General features: G+C 37.6%; 1 protein-coding gene across 1 annotated transcript; it reads left to right on the top strand.

The window, feature by feature from the left end:
- Positions 1-7,024: 7,024 nt before the first annotated feature.
- LOC121308719 (A-kinase anchor protein 7-like) lies at positions 7,025-9,857 on the top strand. The gene is made up of 2 exons (XM_041241281.1): positions 7,025-7,360; positions 9,267-9,857. Exons 1-2 carry the CDS (start codon positions 7,358-7,360, stop codon positions 9,723-9,725), a joined length of 462 nt encoding a protein of 153 aa, XP_041097215.1. The 5' UTR covers positions 7,025-7,357; the 3' UTR covers positions 9,726-9,857.
- Positions 9,858-20,569: the final 10,712 nt, after the last annotated feature.

The following is a 20,569-nucleotide window of genomic DNA, read 5'->3' as shown; positions in this document are numbered from 1 at the left end:
TTATTCATTATTAGGGGAGACCCTGTTTTGTTCATATAAGGGACATTTTGAAACGGTGTTGCTGAAGATTATTATTTAAATACAGGTGACTGTAGTGCACAATTGCAATGTGAATGTCAAATTATATGGTAATATGCATTTCACTGTGTGCATTATTACATATTATTATAGTTATCCATATCACACTGTATGACATTTTCCCAATAATAATGAATCTCAGTAGCTGGAAAAATAAGCATACGAGGAACATTTCTATGTGACTGGGTTCAGAAGATAACGATGAGGATTATTTAAATCAATCAATCAATCAATCTTTATTTTCTATAGTACCTTTCATAGTGGACCATCATCACAAAGCGTTTTACAAGATGCAGTAACAACGAGGAAATCCGTAATACTTCAAATACAGAAAAATGCAAACTACATGATATACAGTAAAAAAAACAATGCATAAACATTAAATACAGTGGGAAGCACATATATCTTGAAATGTATTTATTTGAAAAAAAAAAAACAAAAAAACTAATATTATGCCTTGATTTGATTAAACCATCATTGTTTAAAAACATTATTCCAGACATTTAGTAGACTAATACAGTGGCACTGGAATGGTTTTTGAAGTGGGGGTGCTGAAAGCCATTGAACAAAACTGTAAGCCCTGTATATGATGGAAACCATGCAATGCCAGGGGGTGCTGCCTCTACCACACCCCCAGCACCCCTAGTTCCAGCGCCCTTGGACGAATAATGACGTCTATTAAAAGCTGCGCACGCCTGACTGCACGACTGGAGGGTCCAGGCTGCAGAGATACTCCTCCGCTCTGGGCATTGAACGCAGCCAGGTTTTCCATCATTGTATCAGGCGGTCAATGTGTTAAAATCAACACTGCATCATCTCGTTTAACGTTACAAGGTCAGCATGGGATGAATGCATACTGGTAACGAGAGTAGTGCTCTGATTTTGGAATGTTAATTGTGGTGTTCTAATTGATGTAAGCTGATGTCAACATGTTGAAATTAGTCTTTAAATGTAACGAATACTTGTGAAAAGGCACCTAGCCTAATTGACATATTAACATAAATCTAAAACGATTATGCAACGTGCAAATTGCATGCTACTTAATAAAGTTGGCGCAAAGAAAAGCAGAACACGAAAAATAATTGAAAATGTCTGTTGTGGATGCAGCGATTGAGCTTTTTGAAGGAAAGCAACATAGAGACGTTAACCCAAACAATCTCAATAATTCCGCAAATGACCAAACATCTGGTAAGCCTAAATGTCTAGTGCAAATAAGTATGCCTTTACAAAACTAATACTTCACAAAGTTAGGACGAAGAGTAAATTCCCCGTGAGGAGTGCTTCCTTCCTGCTTGGACTAATTAATGCCAGTGTTTGATTTTAATAATTGGATATACCCAGTATGGATCTCCTATATCATGTCTTGCTTTATTTTGTTGTTTAGAACTATAACAACCTTAATGAAATACTATGCAGCAGGTGTCTTTTGTTTGCTTGTTTAACTGCAGTATTTGAGGTACCCTTTAATAACATCATCTTGTAGTTGCAAATACAAAGCCCCCAGTCTTCTAACATAATGGCTTCTTTAACTTGTAATGAAATTACCTTTCCTATGCAGCCAACGTTTAGTTCATGCCTTTTCAGTGTGTGAATATTTGGTATGATAGTGGCATGGTGTGCTTTTATTTGAGGGAGTAGTACATTTCACTAAAGTATAAGTCTGATGGATGAAACAGGCTGATGGTCACACAGTATACCTGGGAATTTCTCTCAAATCTGAATTAGAGACCTGCATAGTGATTGCCAGTTGGGTTGTTCCACACCAAATGCACTACATTTTGGAATCTTTCTCTCCTCCCTGTCTCACTTTTTTGATGTTGCATCTGTGAACAATCGGGCTCCTGCTAAATTTGCTCTATGTAGCTGTTTCTGTAGGTCTGTTATTTAGTTTTTGTAAGAGAAACAGAAACAGGCAACCATACAGGAAAAGCAGTTTTCTTTAACCAGTTCATAGCATGTTTAGCATAGCCTTGTTGATGCTCACATTGCTGACACATGATGGCTATTTTATTATATAAAATGGAAAACCTACTGTAGAAATACCTTTTTTGTGTTGCCATAGGGACCAGTATCCTTAATAATTGGATACAAATACAATTGTTAAACTGTATACAATAGTTTATATAGTACTGTACATACTTTAGCTAAAGTCGTGTATAAACTACTTAATTATTTGCTATATTGATGCATGTCAACCTACAAAATACTATTAGTAAGTACACATTTTCTTAATTTCTGTGCTATTTTAAAGAAACATGTTTAAGTAGAATGATACATTTTACAGTTCATTGTTTTCCAGACTTAGAAAAAAACATACATTTATGACGCATTAAAAGCACACGCGTATCTTCTAACCCTTTTAGGGGGTGCCATATCTGGCCTGATGTCAACTTTGGGGGGGGGGGGTTTGTATGTCGGTTCTCGATTACCTTTACCTTCATTGTGTGATAATCTGGATAAACTATCGAAGGTGATCATTACAGTGGTTCAGGAGTTCTTCCATGTACAAGGTGCATTCGTACTGCCATCATTGCACATTGTTTTTGTTTTTTTTCTACATTTGCCTCCATCGTATTAACACCAACAGGTAAAATGTTTACACATTATTACAGTAAAAGAGCAGTTCTGTGTGTAGTATCAAGAGTATTGAATGGCCCCTTTTCAGTGCTTGTTTTTATCCACCACAGGCCCAGAACTTCAAAAAATGAGAACTGAGAGCTAATACATTTGATTTTTTTTTTTCCTAAAACACTTTCAGGTACTTCCATATGTGATATGAAGGTCCATTTGATGTTGAATGACCCAACTTTATTTATTTGTTTATTTACTGATAATGATGTGCTTTAAATAACTGCATGTCGTATGACTTTTTTCAGTTCATAATTGATTGCTTTGAGAAGTAGGGAGTCGCTTTGATCAACCTACAGTGTACCCCACCAGGATAAGCCACAGCTGGATTTTACTGGAGCGTTTTACTGCACTGATCCCTCTGGATTGCATGGGTGGATGGTTATCCAGAGTGGCTTAAACCGGTGCGGTACAAGTTGAGTACATCAATCCCTTGGTCCATAAAGGAATATTTTAAAAGATAAGTACTTGGGCCTGTTCCACACAAACAGAATAGTAGATGGAAGTCTTCTCAACCATAAACCAAATAGGAAAAGAATCCACGGGGCTTCACTAAATGAATGTAGAGAAGTAGTTTATTTCTACTTTAGCGCTGTCCTGTTTTATTTTATCTTGCAGGTGAGAACTTGAGAGATTTTACTGAACTCTTCGCTGAGGAGCTTGCAGAACTGCCGTTTAGTTTTGTTGATGACATTGCGGATATTCTTGAAAGTAAGAGGAATTTGTTTTTGCTCAATTTCTAGTTTAGTCCTGCCTGTAAGTTTTTACTATGGTTTTGCTTGTATAATTGCATGCGCAATGCTAGGATTCAAAATGAGTTATTTAGAATCCTTGGCTCTAACTGTTATTGGTCACCGTCCATGCATTTATTTTCTGTTGTGGTTATCAGCACTGGCATTTAAGGTCTTCTATTATCATAATTATGTAAATATACAACAGGTTAGACAAGTTCTGTTTGGGGTGGGATCTGTAAATACAATTAATCACCCTAGAAGTGAGGCACAGAAATGCTTTTCAAATATAAAGCCACATACTCAAACCCACTCCACTACCCTCATTACTTTCAGTCAAACCCAAAAAGGATTCAACGGCCCGTGGTAGGAAGAGGTGGCGTGGTAGGAGGCGCAACAGGACCCAGGCCACCAAAGAACAGATGAACAACTCGCCCAAACAAAGGCCCAATTACTTTGTTTCTATTCCAATAACTAACAAACCGGTATTTACAAATGTAAAAAGTTTGAACTCTAATGTATTTTTAGAAAGGGGTGCTATACATGAGAACAAATCACTTGCATAATTGTGTTTTATTAGGGTTACTACTGTGCGATCAAGACTGGTGGTATACTAAATGGTATTTTTGAAAGAATGGAAAGGTGTGGCCTCATGGCATATTTCATTTGTCTAATTGAGGGTTTGTCACTGCATTGTGTAGTGTGCTTTTCCAGAGATGCTGCAGAGTCACTATGGTTACAGGATGTAAAGAAATACTCAATCTGCAATCCTCTGGAATATCGAGAGGAATGGTAGTTCCTCCCGCCAAGCTACAGCAAAGCACGAGAACTGCCAGTGACTATCTATACAGCACAGATAGTTTGTGTTTACAGGGTATTGGTGCAGCAAAAGTGAATTAGCCAAAATCACCACATTTAATTTGTAGTTCCCAGCACTCGGGTGAAATATTGACGGGGGGGGGGTAAATACCTGCCCTACGGTAAGAGAAATGTCGCCAAAGATAAAAATGTCCATCTCCTCCTTCTGATGTATTTTTTGCAGACTCCAGGCATTTTTCTATGCATATGTATACTACATATACAATGTGTGTCATGTACTGATGCACAAAAGAAACTCAACACTCGGGTCTAATGGATTTAATAAAGTATTTTAAACAGATGTCAAACAAAATCAGAAAATGTGAACAAAAATACAGATCAAAGAATCTTTCGGTTTTCGGTTTATAACATGGTACACTCAAAATGCAAATATTATATAATTGGGTATGACCTCCCTGAACATTAACACAATCCTGTTAGCATTGACGCATAGACCTGGATAGACTGTTGTGGGATGTTCCTGGCAGGCTGCCGTCAATCATGCCCATAGCATCCAGCCAATCTTCATTACTCAAGCAGGGCGTGGTCGTATCTTTCACTGTTCTGGTGTTAATTGCAATCATATCTTTGAATGGCTGTTTATACAGATTCTTATCAACTAATTTTGGCAATTTTAACTAAACTCAAGTATAACAAACACTGAAAGGTGCTATATAAAATAAAGATTGAGTAGGAAAAATCCAAGTTGTATTGCTGTTTGCCATTTCTGTGGTTGATAAATTAGTTCCACTTTAATTTATCTTTGTGCAGCAAAGCCATCTCCCAATCCTTTGTGTTCTAGTAATGTTCTGTACTGTGTGTTTTAGTTATTGGATAAAATAGGAGATGTCCAGAAGAGCCTTGTGTCAAAAGAGAAGCAGCTTCAAAGGGCACTAATCCCTTTGGAGAAGCTGCATTTAACAGTCATTGTAGCTACCTTGAAGACTGAAGAGGCAGTTCAGAGGTACGTGTTAAAAACACAAATACATTGTTTTCTATTAAGTAATCCTGCGCATGCCAAAAATATAGAATCTCTAAAAAGCTTCCTGGTCACTGTGAAATAAATGCATCTCTCAAAGACTTCTGCCCACTTAGTCTTGGGCACTTGCATGGCAATAACCACTTTCCATGCAAGCTGAACACTTAAATAGTGCAGTGTGTAAAATAAAGCTTTAGTTATTGATTTAATCTGTCATTTCTGGTTCAACAAACAATTTGATGATAAACTTAAAGCAGCATGATTTAGGACTGAAATCACGGGTATGTTACCTAATGTATTCTTATTGAAAAGAGCCAATTCATATAACAAGAAGCCATTTATTGGCCTGGAAACTATTTCAGTTTTATCACTAAAAACCTATTTTAATGAGAGGAAGGAACTGTTTTGGAAATCTTTTAAAAATGTTTCTTGCATATCCTAGCGGTGACAAACTCAGGCTGGTATCGACTGACTTTGAAGCAAATTTGAATGGACAGCTGAAAGTGCTCTTGCGTTCACTGCTGATAACTGCTGTTCTGCTGTTTTTTTGCAGGGCAGCGAACGCTTTGCAGCAGTGCAAAAGAAAAGTTGATGAAATCTTGCAAGGCAGATTGCCCGAGATGATATTTCATGGAATAGATCAGTTTAACAATAAAGTGTGTTACATCAAAATGACACCGGAGGAGCAGCCAACACTACGTCAAGTGGCGGGTCAGTAAATCTGCAGTGCTGCTATAGGAAGCTTGAAAACTCCAGAAACTGCTCCTTGTTTTGACAATAGTCTTGGGCTCGGAAGTTTGCTGTAAAGAGGATCTAAAAATCACACTGCAGCTATAAATGGCTCTAGGTTCTTCCGCCGGGGTAAACGCTAGAGTCTTCTAATAAACGACTGGTTTGAGCTGCCATGCACATGTAGCAACATCACTGACTCAGGCCATTGTAGTTTGTCACTGATGTGTCTTTTTCCTTACTTGAATAAGTGAAAACTCTTGCCAACCCCACTTGCTGTACATTTGAGTACCACTGAATAGTCATCTACTTGAATAGTATAGTGACAGTTGACCACAGAAACTGCAAGTCAGTTAATTGCATGTCATCTGATTTATGAATTAACCGACACGTGCATATTCAGATGGGTGGAAGTGCAGTTGTGGTTGCATCTAATTAAGAAATAAATTACATTTTGGAACATTAATTTAGCAATTTTAAAATATTATGCACAAATAGCAAAGTGTTTACGAAGCACTATGTTCACTATGTTTGAGCCGAACACAAAATGGAGAAGACAAAATCTTGAAAAGCTAGATATTGAGGGAGAATGTCACTAGCTGAGCCTGCCTTGCAGGGGTCTCCAATTCCTGGTCCTGGAGAGCTACAGGGTCTTCTGGTTTTCATTTCCTCCTAGCTCCCAATTACATAATTGAACCAATTATTGATTTAATTAGACATGTGTTCCAGATCTTTAGCCATTGATAATGTGAAGACACCTGTGAAACCTGCAGGATTGGGGCTATCCAGGAACAGGGTTGGAGACCCTTGTATTGGGCACAATTCGGTTTATTTTGTTATACTGATGTTCCTTTTGATTCAGAAAAAAAAGCCATTCGATAAACACAGTAAACTGGAATTCAAACTGTTAGGCATATTTCTCTTACCTGGCATGCATAATGTCAAAATAATCCTTTGGATTGCAGTGTGATTTAAAAAAAAAAATAAAAAAAAAAAAGAATAATCCTGAATGAATGCTTTTTGAATCTGAAATCTTGGAGGACAGGTGATTTTAAAAAAATAATGAATTAAATCTTAAACCTGCTTTTGAATTACTGTAGAGAGATGTTTTGAGGCAACTTGTTTTCAGGTTGGACAAAACTTGTTTCCAGAGGTTTACAAAATGGTATCTAACTGAAAATGCAACTACATTTCTGTGGCATGTTGCTGAACTCTAAATTAAGCATGTGTGTGTGTTTTGCTAGAGGCCATAAAGACGAGTTTTGAGAATGTGGAAGTTGATATCACAGGAAGCAAGGAGTTCAAACCTCACCTGACTATTCTGAAGCTGTCAAAAGCACCAGCACTGAGAAGAATGGTAAATATACAACAAAACACAATTGTAGATGAAGTTGAATGGAAACAAAATATTGTAATATACTGGGTAGGCCAAGATTAGGCACAGTTTCTTAATAAAAGTAAGAGCCAGCACAATCTAGTCAAGTTTCCTTTTGTTTTGATGGCACTTACTAATATAGACAATCGGCCTGGTTTAGCTTACGTTGCACGTCTGATAGCTAGAAGTGAAGAGCAGCGCCTAAACTCTTCATATCAACAGCTCTGTAATAGACTCAAGTCAAAATGATAATAGAAAAACAGTATTATTGCAAACATAAAACAATAATGGAACAGTGTACCTACCTTTTTAACAAGAATGGCTCTCGGACTTGTTCCAGTAGTTCAGCACTATATGGTGCTGCATGCGTTACTTTAGTAAAAGTTTTACAATTCTGCCATCTAGTGGTTGTAAAAGCTGTCTGGAAACTTACTGCATATTTAGTGCTTGATCTTTCAGTCACACAAATTCAGTTTCTATCTGCACCAGCAAGATAAACACTAACGCAGTTGTAAGTAAATGAGATCCATAGAAATCGGAACATTTCTCTGCCTATAGAGGATAAAAATATATCCCTGATAATCCTTTACCAGATAAGGATTAAATGACATGTGCTTAACTTGAAGCTCATGTTCCAGTTAAATGAAAATCAAGTTTCTGTAGTGAATAAGTATGACAGCTAAGATTTTAATGTGGGATTATTGGAGCTCTGTAACCTTACCCATACAGCCTCCTGCAATAGTGCCACAACTAGAAATATGCTTTTTAATTGTGTTTTTTAAATTACAATTCGGTTACTATTTTATTCAGCTTATATGGATATACATTGTAGATGAGCCATGTGGGATCGTGGTTAAAGTGGTTTTTGGAGTCTTGGGTATGTATTCTCATAACTGAATGGAGCACAGAGTGAAAAAATAAAAAAAATCCGTGCCTAGCAGAAAGCTCTTGGCTGAAGATTACAAACCACCGTTAAGTCCTTGAGATCATTTCTTAATTGGAATGAAAGCCTGTAATTTTTTGGCTAATAAAACCTGTTGTAACTATTGCCTTTGGATCTTTAAATGACCTTCTGTTTGAGCAGTTGAGGTACCTCAAGGTCATTCAAGTGTATTTGTTCAAACTGATTGCTGCAATTTAACCTTGACATTTGTATGTGCGTTTTCTATATTTATCAGGGGATTGAATTAAAAATGTTTTCTGGGATTCACAAATTTTCCAGAGCCATAACATTTTATAATTTTATTTTGCATGATCTTTTAATTCTTTGAAAAATCTGACCATTCAATGAATTATAATTGGATGACTTGCAAAATAAATGTCAGTCCATTGGTTGTACTGGGTTTCAGTGAAATAAATACGTGAGGGTGTTATTTTTTTAAAATGTATTATGCAACACAGAGTGCAGGACACAAGTCTTTCTTTAACATAATTTTTAGAGAAGTTTAATGGAAAAAATAAACGTTTCAAAATGTGTATTCTGCATATAAATTGTCCAACCCTGTACTGTATTGAAATAAAGCCTGAAACCCCTTGATTTAAGAATAAACATTTAAAGTTTCAATACAGGATTTGGTGATATGTAACACCTGATGCACACCTCCTGATTATCAAATTGTGCTGCAGTGTATTTAATAAAATCAAGTAATAAACTGATCTTGGTGTACAGTACTCAAAATCGTCAAACCGCCACACTATTTGGAGAGAGCCCAGGATTGAAAAGTAGAGGGTGTTCAGGTGTCTGCCTGCCTGATCTTCCTTACTGTTGCAATGTCATTGCCTTTCAGGAGAGCTAACCTTTTTTATTTTTTTAATATATAGCTTTACAAACCAACTTGTCAAATTCTGTTATTTTTTTAAAAATGCTGTTTACTTGCATCCTATGTAGAGGCTGAAGAAGATTCTGTATGAAGAATATGAAGATGCTGCTTTTGGCACTGAGCTGTTCACTCGTATTGATCTCTGTTCAATGCACAAGAAGCAAGCCTCTGGTTATTACCACTGTGAAAGCTCAATACTCTTGGCTTCCTGTGATGGAGAAACTTTGGAGGTAGGTTCAGTCTCAATGGAGAGTGCTTCAGCCTCAACAGTAGTCCCCTCCACTGGTGAAACGGATTCCAAAAATGCTTTGGATCAGTGTTTACAATCTGTCGCCGATTATTCTGCCAATGAGTCATCTATCAAGCCAGCTGTGGATAGTAGAGATACTGCTGATCAGGTGAGCAAAACTGACAAGGTGGACAGTTTGCCTGGAGCCACTGGTAACAATGACAAGATCAGTATAGGCCCTGCAGAGGTCTGCAGCAAAGACACTTGTGCAAACAAGGCCACTGATGAAGGCAGTTAAGTGAGAAAGTTTTTAGACATGGAAAGAGGAATCATGTCTAAGTTTCTCACTCTGATTAATATTTTGTTTATTCTGTATAAGTGGGAGTGTGTTGACACCAAACAAAGCAAATGCTTCTGCTCTTGAAACAGATTTTCTTGCAGCCATGGCTACAGAAATAAGATACCGTAGCTAAGTATCTGAATACAATGATTGATTTGCAGATGGAACTCGCTGACTTCAGACTGTAAGCAAATTGTATCTGGGATTATAATTTAGAGAGGGGGAGGGTGTGGAGGTCACATATTGAATAAGTCATTCTAGGCTGGGATGTTTTAAGTTAACCTGTTAAGTACCATGGTCCTGATTGTAGGACAGGCTGCTTTGTACATTTTGGAACATCTACCTGTGTGTTTTTTTTTTTTTTTAATTATCTAATTTTATTTTATAATAAGAACATAAGAACATAAGAACATAAGAAAGTTTACAAACGAGAGGAGGCCATTCGGCCCATCTTGCTCGTTTGGTTGTTAGTAGCTTATTGATCCCAAAATCTCATCAAGCAGCTTCTTGAAGGATCCCAGGGTGTCAGCTTCAACAACATTACTGGGGAGTTGATTCCAGACCCTCACAATTCTCTGTGTAAAAAAGTGTCTCCTATTTTCTGTTCTGAATGCCCCTTTTTCTAAACTCCATTTGTGACCCCTGGTCCTTGTTTCTTTTTTCAGGCTGAAAAAGTCCCTTGGGTCCACACTGTCAATACCTTTTAGAATTTTGAATGCCTGAATTAGGTCGCCACGTAGTCTTCTTTGTTCAAGACTGAACAGATTCAATTCTTTTAGCCTGTCTGCATATGACATGCCTTTTAAACCCGGAATAATTCTGGTCGCTCTTCTTTGCACTCTTTCTAGAGCAGCAATATCTTTTTTATAGCGAGGTGACCAGAACTGCACACAATATTCAAGATGAGGTCCTACAAGTGCATTGTACAGTTTTAACATTACTTCCCTTGATTTAAATTCAACACTTTTCACAATGTATCCGAGTATCTTGTTAGCCTTTTTTATAGCTTCCCCACATTGCCTAGATGAAGACATTTCTGAGTCAACAAAAACTCCTAGGTCTTTTTCATAGATTCCTTCTCCAATTTCAATATCTCCCATATGATATTTATAATGTACATTTTTATTTCCTGCGTGCAGTACCTTACACTTTTCTCTATTAAATGTCATTTGCCATGTATCTGCCCAGTTCTGAATCTTGTCTAGAATCATTTTGAATGACCTTTGCTGCTGCAAACAGTGTTTGCCACTCCTCCTACTTTTGTGTCATCTGCAAATTTAACAAGTTTGCTTACTATACCAGAATCTAAATCATTAATGTAGATTAGGAATAGCAGAGGACCTAATACTGATCCCTGTGGTACACCGCTGGTTACCACACTCCATTCTGAGGTTTTTCCTCTAATCAGTACTTTCTGTTTTCTACATGTTAACCACTCCCTAATCCATGTACATGTGTTTCCTTGAATCCCAACTGCGTTCAGTTTGAGAATTAATCTTTTGTGCGGGACTTTGTCAAAAGCTTTCTGGAAATCTAAATAAACCATATCATATGCTTTGCAATTATCCATTATCGATGTTGCATCCTCAAAAAAATCAAGCAAGTTAGTTAGGCACGATCTCCCTTTCCTAAAACCATGTTGACTGTCTCCCAGTACTCTGTTACCATATAGGTAATTTTCCATTTTGGATCTTATTATAGTTTCCATAAGTTTGCATATAATAGAAAGTCAGGCTTACTGGTCTGTAGTTACCTGGTTCAGTTTTGTTTCCCTTTTTGTGGATCGGTATTACGTTTGCAATTTTCCAGTCTGTCGGTACCACCCCTGTGTCAAGAGACTGCTGCATGATCTTGGTTAGCGGTTTGTAAATTACTTCTTTCATTTCTTTGAGTACTACTGGGAGGATCTCATCCGGCCCAGGGGATTTGTTTATTTTAAGAGCTCCTAGTCCCTTTAACACTTCTGCCTCAGTTATAATAAAGTTATTTAAAACTGGATAGGAACTGGATGACATGTGGGGCATGTTGTCAGTATCTTCCTTTGTAAAAACTTGTGAAAAGTATCATTTAATATATTTGCTATTTTTTTTTCTTCCTCTACGATTTTGCCATTTGTATCTCTTAAACATTTAATCTCCTCTTTGAATGTTCTCTTGCTGTTGTAATATTGGAAAAACATTTTGGAAAAAAATAACTTTAAGTAAATGCAAATGCTTTTTGATGCCTCAATATAAAATAAAAAACTGAAGCCTAAATATTATACAATTATGGGTGTTTTCCTGCCCACAGTGATGATAAAACTATTTTCTATGTGTTGAGCTAAAATAAAAATCTGTGAAGAAGTAATGATTTAGAATATATGAAATTACATAAATACAACTTCTGTTCTAGACTAACTTAGACAACTTCTCATTTTGGCAATGTCTTATATAGTTCCCTAAGATGCATATAATTGAAAGGTTCTGAGCTCAGGCTTTTACTGTACCCCCCCAAAAGAATTAATTTGGTGGTTTAATATAGCAGAGCAAGGTCCAACATCCGTCTAGTGTGTTTTTAAAGATCTTTGACAGCTTGTTGAGTGTTTCTGTTGTCCTGAAATTTATATCTTCAGTTGCCAAAAATAAAGGATAGTTTACTACAATCTTCATTTAATTAAGTGACAGAATTATACGTGTCATCAATGTTATGCATTATTTATTGAGTGTGATCCAAGACAAAACCCATCCAGAAGATGTTGGTAAAATAAAGCAATTACAATGGCTGGGTTTACATGCTCGTGAAAATCAGCTCTACAGTCTTGACTCTGACGTTATCACATAAGAGTGAAAGAACATCCTTTTGGTCAGTGCAACTTTAAGGGCAGGGTCAATCTCTTTCTCACGGTAAAAATAGCTGTAAAAGCCGATGTAAATCGCAGCAGGAATTGTGCTTGTGCCTGACAAGGTTTTAGCAGTCAAGATCCTGTTCTTCTGACTTATCACGTAATCTCCAGCAGAAAAGACATACAAAACAGACACTTAGCTCAACAAGACAATATTTCGTTAACAGTTCACCGACCCAAATGATTGAGCCTTTTCTAACATAGATTTGCGTCGTTTCTGTATGCAGTTTGTCAGGTACCTTCAGTGAAACTTTCACGTTGGTTTCCCTCCCAGTTACTGATAAAAGTTTGCCATTTTGTATCGACATTTTTTTGTTGCATTTTTAGCGTCGTCTTTCACTGATATTTTTTTTTTTTTATTTTTAAATTGTCAATATTCGGAAAAAACCATTTGGCAAGTTCGTTTTACCAGGTAGATATTTTGTCTACTTTAAACACACACACACACACACACACACACACACACAGACACACTACATTTACGGACTACTTCAAAACTACAACCTAAATCATAACTACATGGAAACGCAATTCCTCAGAAGTACGGCCAACACTGTGAGGGAAAACTGTCATGACGTGTCCATCTAAACACAGTCAAAGTTAGTCTTTATCCTGAAAATGTGACCAGATAAAATTGACTACTGTAAATAGAGCTGCTATAAAAAAATCAGTTATGTAGCATAAAACATGCAACAAAAACAAAATCGCTTTTAATGTGTGTTTTGTTTTATATGGTGAAATGCATTCTCTGTTGTAAAATGGAAGGGTGGGAGGCTTTGTATACAAACCCTCAAGAGTAGGGAATGTTTACTGTGTGTCTTGGCCATTTAGAACTTGTGTGATTTGCTAGAGGTTTTGATATGAGAGCTACAGTAGATTAGGAATATAACTACTTTAAGAGATTTGTGTTGGAAATGAATCAGTTAATATGAAAATGAGGGATTGGAAGCAGGTTGAGACAATGTTGTCCTAACCTGTCTTTTAGAGCACCACTAAATTGCTGCTATTATATGCTCTACCTGAATGCTTTTATTATGTGGATAAAGTTATTTAGAACTGTTTGCTCAGCTAATAGTATGGCACAAAAAAATAAAATGAAAAGGCTATAGTGTGTGTGTGTGTATATATAATATATATAATACATGGGTATGTATATTATGTATGATATATATATGTATGTGTATGATACATAAATTATATATTATATATATAAATTATATATATATATATATATAATATATATATATATAGTTTTTGTTCTAAAAACTTGTATGTATATAAATTATATATACACACACACACAATGCCACGAAAAAGTTTGTGTACCCCAATGATAATTATGGAAATCTGTCACAAAGATGGCCGAAGTGGGCGGCGTCAGAACCAGGAAAGGAATACACACAGACAGAACGGATGAAGTGAAATGATGAGACGCTTGCTTCTGCTGGTTTATTGTAAATAAAGGGTTTTAAACGGACAAAAGGCAGGACACGGCACATTCGCCAAAATAAATAAATAAACAAAAAAACAGAATATACTTAACAACACGGTGCACAGACAGACACACTGACAAACCCGGTGAGTTTTAAATACAAGTATCGTGCTGGTCCCACCAGCATGCAATAGCAATTGTTATTAAATTTCTCCTCTCTCTCCTGTTCACCACTCACCGACCACCCAACCCCGAGTGGGTGAAAACATGCTGCTTTTATGCAGCTGTAGCAAGACTCGATTGCTAATCAATCATTCAGTTGGAGTCTCTGTATAACTGAATTAATAAAGTGCAATTCCCTGTGCTCACATATTACATTTTACTTGCACGTGAAGTGCTGTGCAATCCTTGTGCCTAAACACAAAGATACATTTTAAACACTAGTGCTACACAGAGCCATTTATATCCCGTGTACCAGTGATTATACACCAACATTTAACACACCACATGCAACATATAACAGATAAGATACACAGGGGCGGGCACTTTGTCACATATACCCCCCCCCCCCCCCTGTGCTAAGCACACATGGCCTCAATGGCCACCTCAGCCCTTAAAAACCCAAAAGTCCAGCACAAAGTCCTGGGCAGGACCGGAGGCTTCTAGGGGCCCACAGGTCGTAAGGCTGTCGGCAGCAATGCTGACAGTGGGGTGGCATACACCTGGCAGCAGAAAGGCTGCTTGGGCGGTGGTCTCCTGATCTCCCTCCTTCTTCGGAGCTGGCAGCTCCCCTTGGTGGGGCTCCGACCAAGTACGTCTGGCAGCGAAGAAGCTGCAGTGGAAGCAGGTCTCCGGACCCCCCCCCCCCCCCCCCCGATCTCCGGCAGCGAAGAAGCTGCAGTGGAAGCAGGTCTCCTGACCTCCCCCACGATCTCCGGCAGCGAAGAAGCTGCAATGAAAGCAGGTCTCCGGACCCCCCCCCGATCTCCGACAGCGAAACTGCTGCTGGGGTTGGTGGTCTCCAGACCTCCTCCCCTTTCTTTGTGGCCGGCAGCTCCCCTTGGTGGGGTTCCGGCCACAGTACTTCCTGCTGCGATGCAGAGCGGCTGGCAGCCCAAGGTTAAGCAGTCCCAGCAACCCCAGGCGATGCGGAGTGGCTGGCAACCCCGGGCGAAGTGAGACACGCATCCTTGGGTGAAGCGAGGCAGGGAATCAGGACAAGCTGATGTGCTGTCCCTCTTCGTAGCCGCTGCGGCCGGGCCGTTTTCCCCCGTGCTCCCCTCAGCAGATGATGTAGTGACTGCTGAGGAATGCCAGCATCAAGTTGTGTATTAGGAGTTGCTTTTATGCAGCTGTACCAAGACTCGATTGCTAATCAATCATTCAATTGGAGTCTCAGTACAACTGCACGTGAATTAATAAAGTGCAATTCCCCGTGCTCGCATATTATTACTTTTTACTTGCACGTGAAGTGCTGTGCAATCCTCGTGCCTAAATACAAATATACATTTTAAACACTCGTGTTACACAGACCTGTTTATATCCCTGTGTACCAATGACTATACACCAACATTTAACACACCACACATAACATATAACAGATAAGATACACAGGGGCGGGAACTTTATCACAAAATCCCATAGTCTTTTCTTCAATATCCAATATGGTTTATATTAACCAATTCTATGTCTTTTGAAACAAAATCATGTATGAATTAGACAATGAGTAATTAAGATTCAGGGTATGTGAAAAAGTAAATGAACCTCTGGTTTAATCAGCTCAATTAAGGGTAAATTAGTATTAGGTTTTTAAATAATTAGGTAGCTCTTCAGGGGTGAGTTTTGGAGGCCCCACCATATATAAAGATCAGAAACACTGTGAGTTTGGTCCTCACCATACAGGTGTGTGGAAACATGTCATGCCACGATCAAAAGAAATCTGAGGATCTCAAAAAAACAGTTATTGATGCTCCTCAGTCTAGAAAGGGTTACAAAACCATTTCTAAGGATTTGGCGCTCCACCAATCCACTGTCAGACAAATGACATCTACAAATGGAGAAAGTTCAAGACCACAGTCATCTACCCAGGAGCGGTCATACTACCAAAATCTCTCCCAAGAACAAACAGGAAAATCATCAAGAAAGTCACAAAGAACCCCAGAGTAACATCCAAGGATCTGCAGACCACTATCGCCTTGGCTAATGTGAGTGTTCATTACTCTACTATCACAAAAAGACTGAACAAGAATGGTGTTCATAGAAGGATAGCCAGGAGGAAACCAATGATCTCTAAAAAGAACGTTGCTACCTGTCTGAAGTTCGCCAAAGAGCACATAGACGATCCACAAGACTTCTGGAACAAGGTTCTGTGGACAGATGAGTCAAAGGTAGAACTTTTTGGCCTCAATGAGAAACGTTATGTTTGGCGAAAACCAAATACTGCGTTCGAACAGAAGAACCTCATTCCAACTTTCAAGCATGGTGGTGGGAGTGTGATGGTTTGGAGCTGCTTTGCTGCCTCAGGGACCTGGACAGCTTGCCATCATTGACACAACCATGACAATGATCCTAAACATACAAGCAGATCTACAAATGGCTGCAGAAGAAGAAATTCCGAGTTTTAGAATGGCCTAGTCAAAGCCCGGACCTAAACCCCATCGAAATGTTGTGGCAGGACCTGAAGCGAGCTGTCTTGCAAGGAAGCCCTCAAATCTCATCGAGTTGAAGCAGTTCTGTAAGGAGAAATGGGCCAAAATTCCTCAAAACCGACGTGAGAGACTGACCAACAGTTGCAGGAAATGCTTAGTTGAAGTCATTGCTGCTCAAGGGGGTGCCACCAGTTACTGAATCTAAAGGTTCACATACTTTTTCACACATGGATATTGAATGTTGAATCATTTGTGGATAAATAAATGTTGAAAAAGTATCATGTTTTTGTGTAATTTGTTTAATCAGCTAATCTTTATCTGTTAGGACTGAGATTAAGATCTAATAACATTTTAGTTTTGAAATATGTGAAAATCCTAAGGGGTCCACAAACTTTCTCAGCAGTGTGTGTGTGTGTGTGTATATATATAATTACTCACATTTATCTCAAACTCTTGATGTAGCAATTGTAGTCAGTGTTTAGGGTTACTAGAGTCAAAGTAACTGCAGTAGATTTGACCTTGTGGCTGTTACATAGCTACTGTAAGAATATCCTCATTTAATAGGAATTTTATGGTCCCTTTCTGTCTGTAAATGAAGAGAGGGAGCCTGTCCAGGTTTTGTTTAGCCTGTAAATTGACGATTCAAATAATGTTGACATTAATTCTTAATTTGTCAGGAACATTTCATCTGTGTATAAATGCAGCGAGCAGTATAAAAACTTTTGCAGCGGCTATGTCCAACTGGCTACTGTATACATAATAGAATATGAAAACATGTTACATATAGTTAAAGCAAAGCTGGATAGAGGCTTGTTAAATTAAAAACACGCTGACTTATTTTGTGCTACATTTTTATACATTTGCCTTTTCAACCAGATGGATGTGTAAAAAAAAAAAAATAAATAAAATAAAACCATCAATCAACAGAGTTAAAAGAATGTAAGAATTGATAAGGCAAGACGTGTTGTGAACAGGATGTACATCTAGTTTCACAGACCCTTGATAGTCCTTGATTAGTGTTACTGTGAAACCAGCCAGTAGTCACTGGAGTACAGATTTATTCCTTGGCTATGCGTCATGTTGGCTACATTAGCCCCTACTAACCAGGTGCCCAGTAAGCTTGAGAGAACACCTGCAGGGCTGACCTTTGGCTCCAGGGTAGGTAGCTCAGAGACAACTGCTGTGAAGCTCCTGGGTGGTGATTGGCTTGGTGGAGGCGTCCCACTGACTATCAATTCTCCTCCGCTGGTTTGGAGAGTCAGGGAACATAATTGGAAATTCTATATTGTAGTACGTTTTATATTTATTAATAGGTCCAAAAAATAAATAAATAATAATAATCAGTCCTTTTACTCTGAAAGTGGTTATTTAAATTAAAATCAAGATTTTTTTGTAAAATATTAAGGGTATCTAAAATAAGAATATCGTAGTATAACAGCACAGCCTTCTAGCAAAGCTTTGTATGACAATGAATAGTAAAGAAAATCCAAGAAACAGAGCAAATGGTCTAAATGTAGTCTGCACCAGTTATCTGCTAGAAACTAGATTTCAATTAAATTGAGACTGCATTAGAAACACCTGCAGTACTGTCACTGTGTGCTTTACATATTGCAGTTGGATTATATTTTCTCATTAGTTACTATAAATTGATTTATTCTAGCACAGACCACATCAAATACAGTCTGTAAAATAAAACTTCATGAAGAAGTTTTAATGCATCTGTATACCTATAAAGGAAATTCTGGGGACTGACCAGCAGGTAAGTAAACAACCCTCATAAACCATATAACTGTAACAGGGAGGAGGCTTGTCTGTAATTGTTGTTTTCAGTTGTGCACAGGATGCCGGCAGTAAGGCTATTACCCTACCCTACAGTCTTTTCTAAAAAAGTACCAAATAACAAAAACTGATAACTGCAAACACCAGAAGCTATCTTTAACACTGTCTATTTCTTTTAATACTTCTGAAAGCTGTAATACTGATATTTACCTTGAACTTCTGATATTTCGCCAGCTAACTTTCCTCTGAGGAAAATATTATTATTATTATTATTATTATTATATAGTGCCTTCCATAGTGAACCATCATCACAAAGCACTTTACAAGATACGAGACTAGGGTGTGTGAACTATGCATCAGCTGCAGAGTCACTTACAACAACGTCTCACCCGAAAAGACAGAGCACAAGGAGGTTCAAGCACTTGCTCAGGGTCATACAATGAGTCAGTGGCTGAGCTGGGATTGGAACTGGGTACCTCCAGGTTCCAAGCCTGTTTGTTTAACCACTGGACCACACAGCCATTATTATTATTATTATTATTATTATTATTATTATTATTATTATTATTATTATTATTATTATTATTATTATTATTATTATTATTATTATTATTATTATTGGGATTTTACTCTTATTAATCTAATTTATCTGGACATGTACAATTATTAGAAAATGATTGAGAAATAAATTGTTTTCTTATATAATTTATATTTGTTTGGTTACTCAATGTGTAATACAGGGGCGGGTTAAATATTAAAACTTGAGCAAATAGTCAGTGCATTTCTGCATTTTGCATTGCCTCGAGACATTTTTTGATTGCTGAATTTTAAACAGGAGATCATTCTCACCACATTAAAGTACTGTAATTTCAAGTATTGTAGTTTATTGGCAAATTTTGCATCAATCAACAAACAGCCAGTTGTTACAATTCTATATAATAAAGCACTTCACTGTTGTGTCCGCCTTACTGAAAGTGATACCATCAGAAAAAGAGCATGAAACCTCTGTGAATCCATCACCTCCAGTTAAGATAGCAGCCTGGCAGAAATCTGTCTCTCCAGCTCACTTTAATGGGGAAGTTATGTAATCGGCATCCCATGCGAGGGATGCTACAGTTAACCCTTGAACTTCAGAAAGCAGTAACGGAGGGCTGGATTGTAGAATGCAGATTTCACATACAGCAGCCCCGGTTTGAAATTGCAGCTGAAAACGTGGTTTAGGCAGTATTGTACCACAGCCTCCTAATAGTATTTTGAATGCAGTCTCTGGTAAGATTGAGCGAGGTTTACTTATATTTATTTGCCAGTGTAGGATTCAAAATGTGTGTGCAAGGCAGCATTGTAATTTCTTTAATGATTTTTTGTCGATATGGTCGCAACAATTACAAAGTGCTACTGGTCTAGTTACTTTATTATAGATACAATAAAGTATAGTGCATATACAATTTACTGTCAACATGTCTAAATTCATCAAGTATGAAATAGTGAAATAAAAAGGTGCACCATACTGCAAAGAAAGGGGTTTGTATGCTATTACATACTACATTCTGAAAATTGACATCTAAACTTCTTATACAGCAGATGGCTCTTGTGGTTTTGAATCCCCATCAATCTTATTCATGCATAGTTTACAATGCTAATAACTTCATGAACATTAGCTATATTTATTCTACATATCCATCTTTACTGTCAATTTCTTAATGTTGCTATTTAGGGGCAAAACAAAGATTTCCAAATTAAGAATTGATTTTGTGCAATTGGTGGTCTTTTAAGAATAGGGAGGGGGGACTGAATATTAAAAACAATCTGTTTATTCGTGATTGATCTCTGGCAGCATCTGTCAATCTGTTAAAAATGTTTTCTTGGCAGGGCTACACGGTCATGCAGTATAATCTTTCAGCATTGACAAATCCCATAATATAATTACATTAAGTCAGGCATGTTTAAAGAGCAAAGAGTTTCAAAGGACATTTTAAATGTGTAATTATGTTTGGGTAGATCCGAGTGTTTTTTTCTCACAGATAATAAGAAGTTGTTATATTTAGGCTATAATAAGGTTGTT

This window comes from Polyodon spathula, chromosome 3 (assembly GCF_017654505.1).
Source record: "Polyodon spathula isolate WHYD16114869_AA chromosome 3, ASM1765450v1, whole genome shotgun sequence".
In the NCBI taxonomy this organism is placed as follows: Eukaryota; Metazoa; Chordata; class Actinopteri; order Acipenseriformes; family Polyodontidae; genus Polyodon; species Polyodon spathula.
The sequence above is the reverse complement of the archived record's forward strand: the minus strand, read 5'-3'. Positions and strand labels throughout refer to the sequence as shown.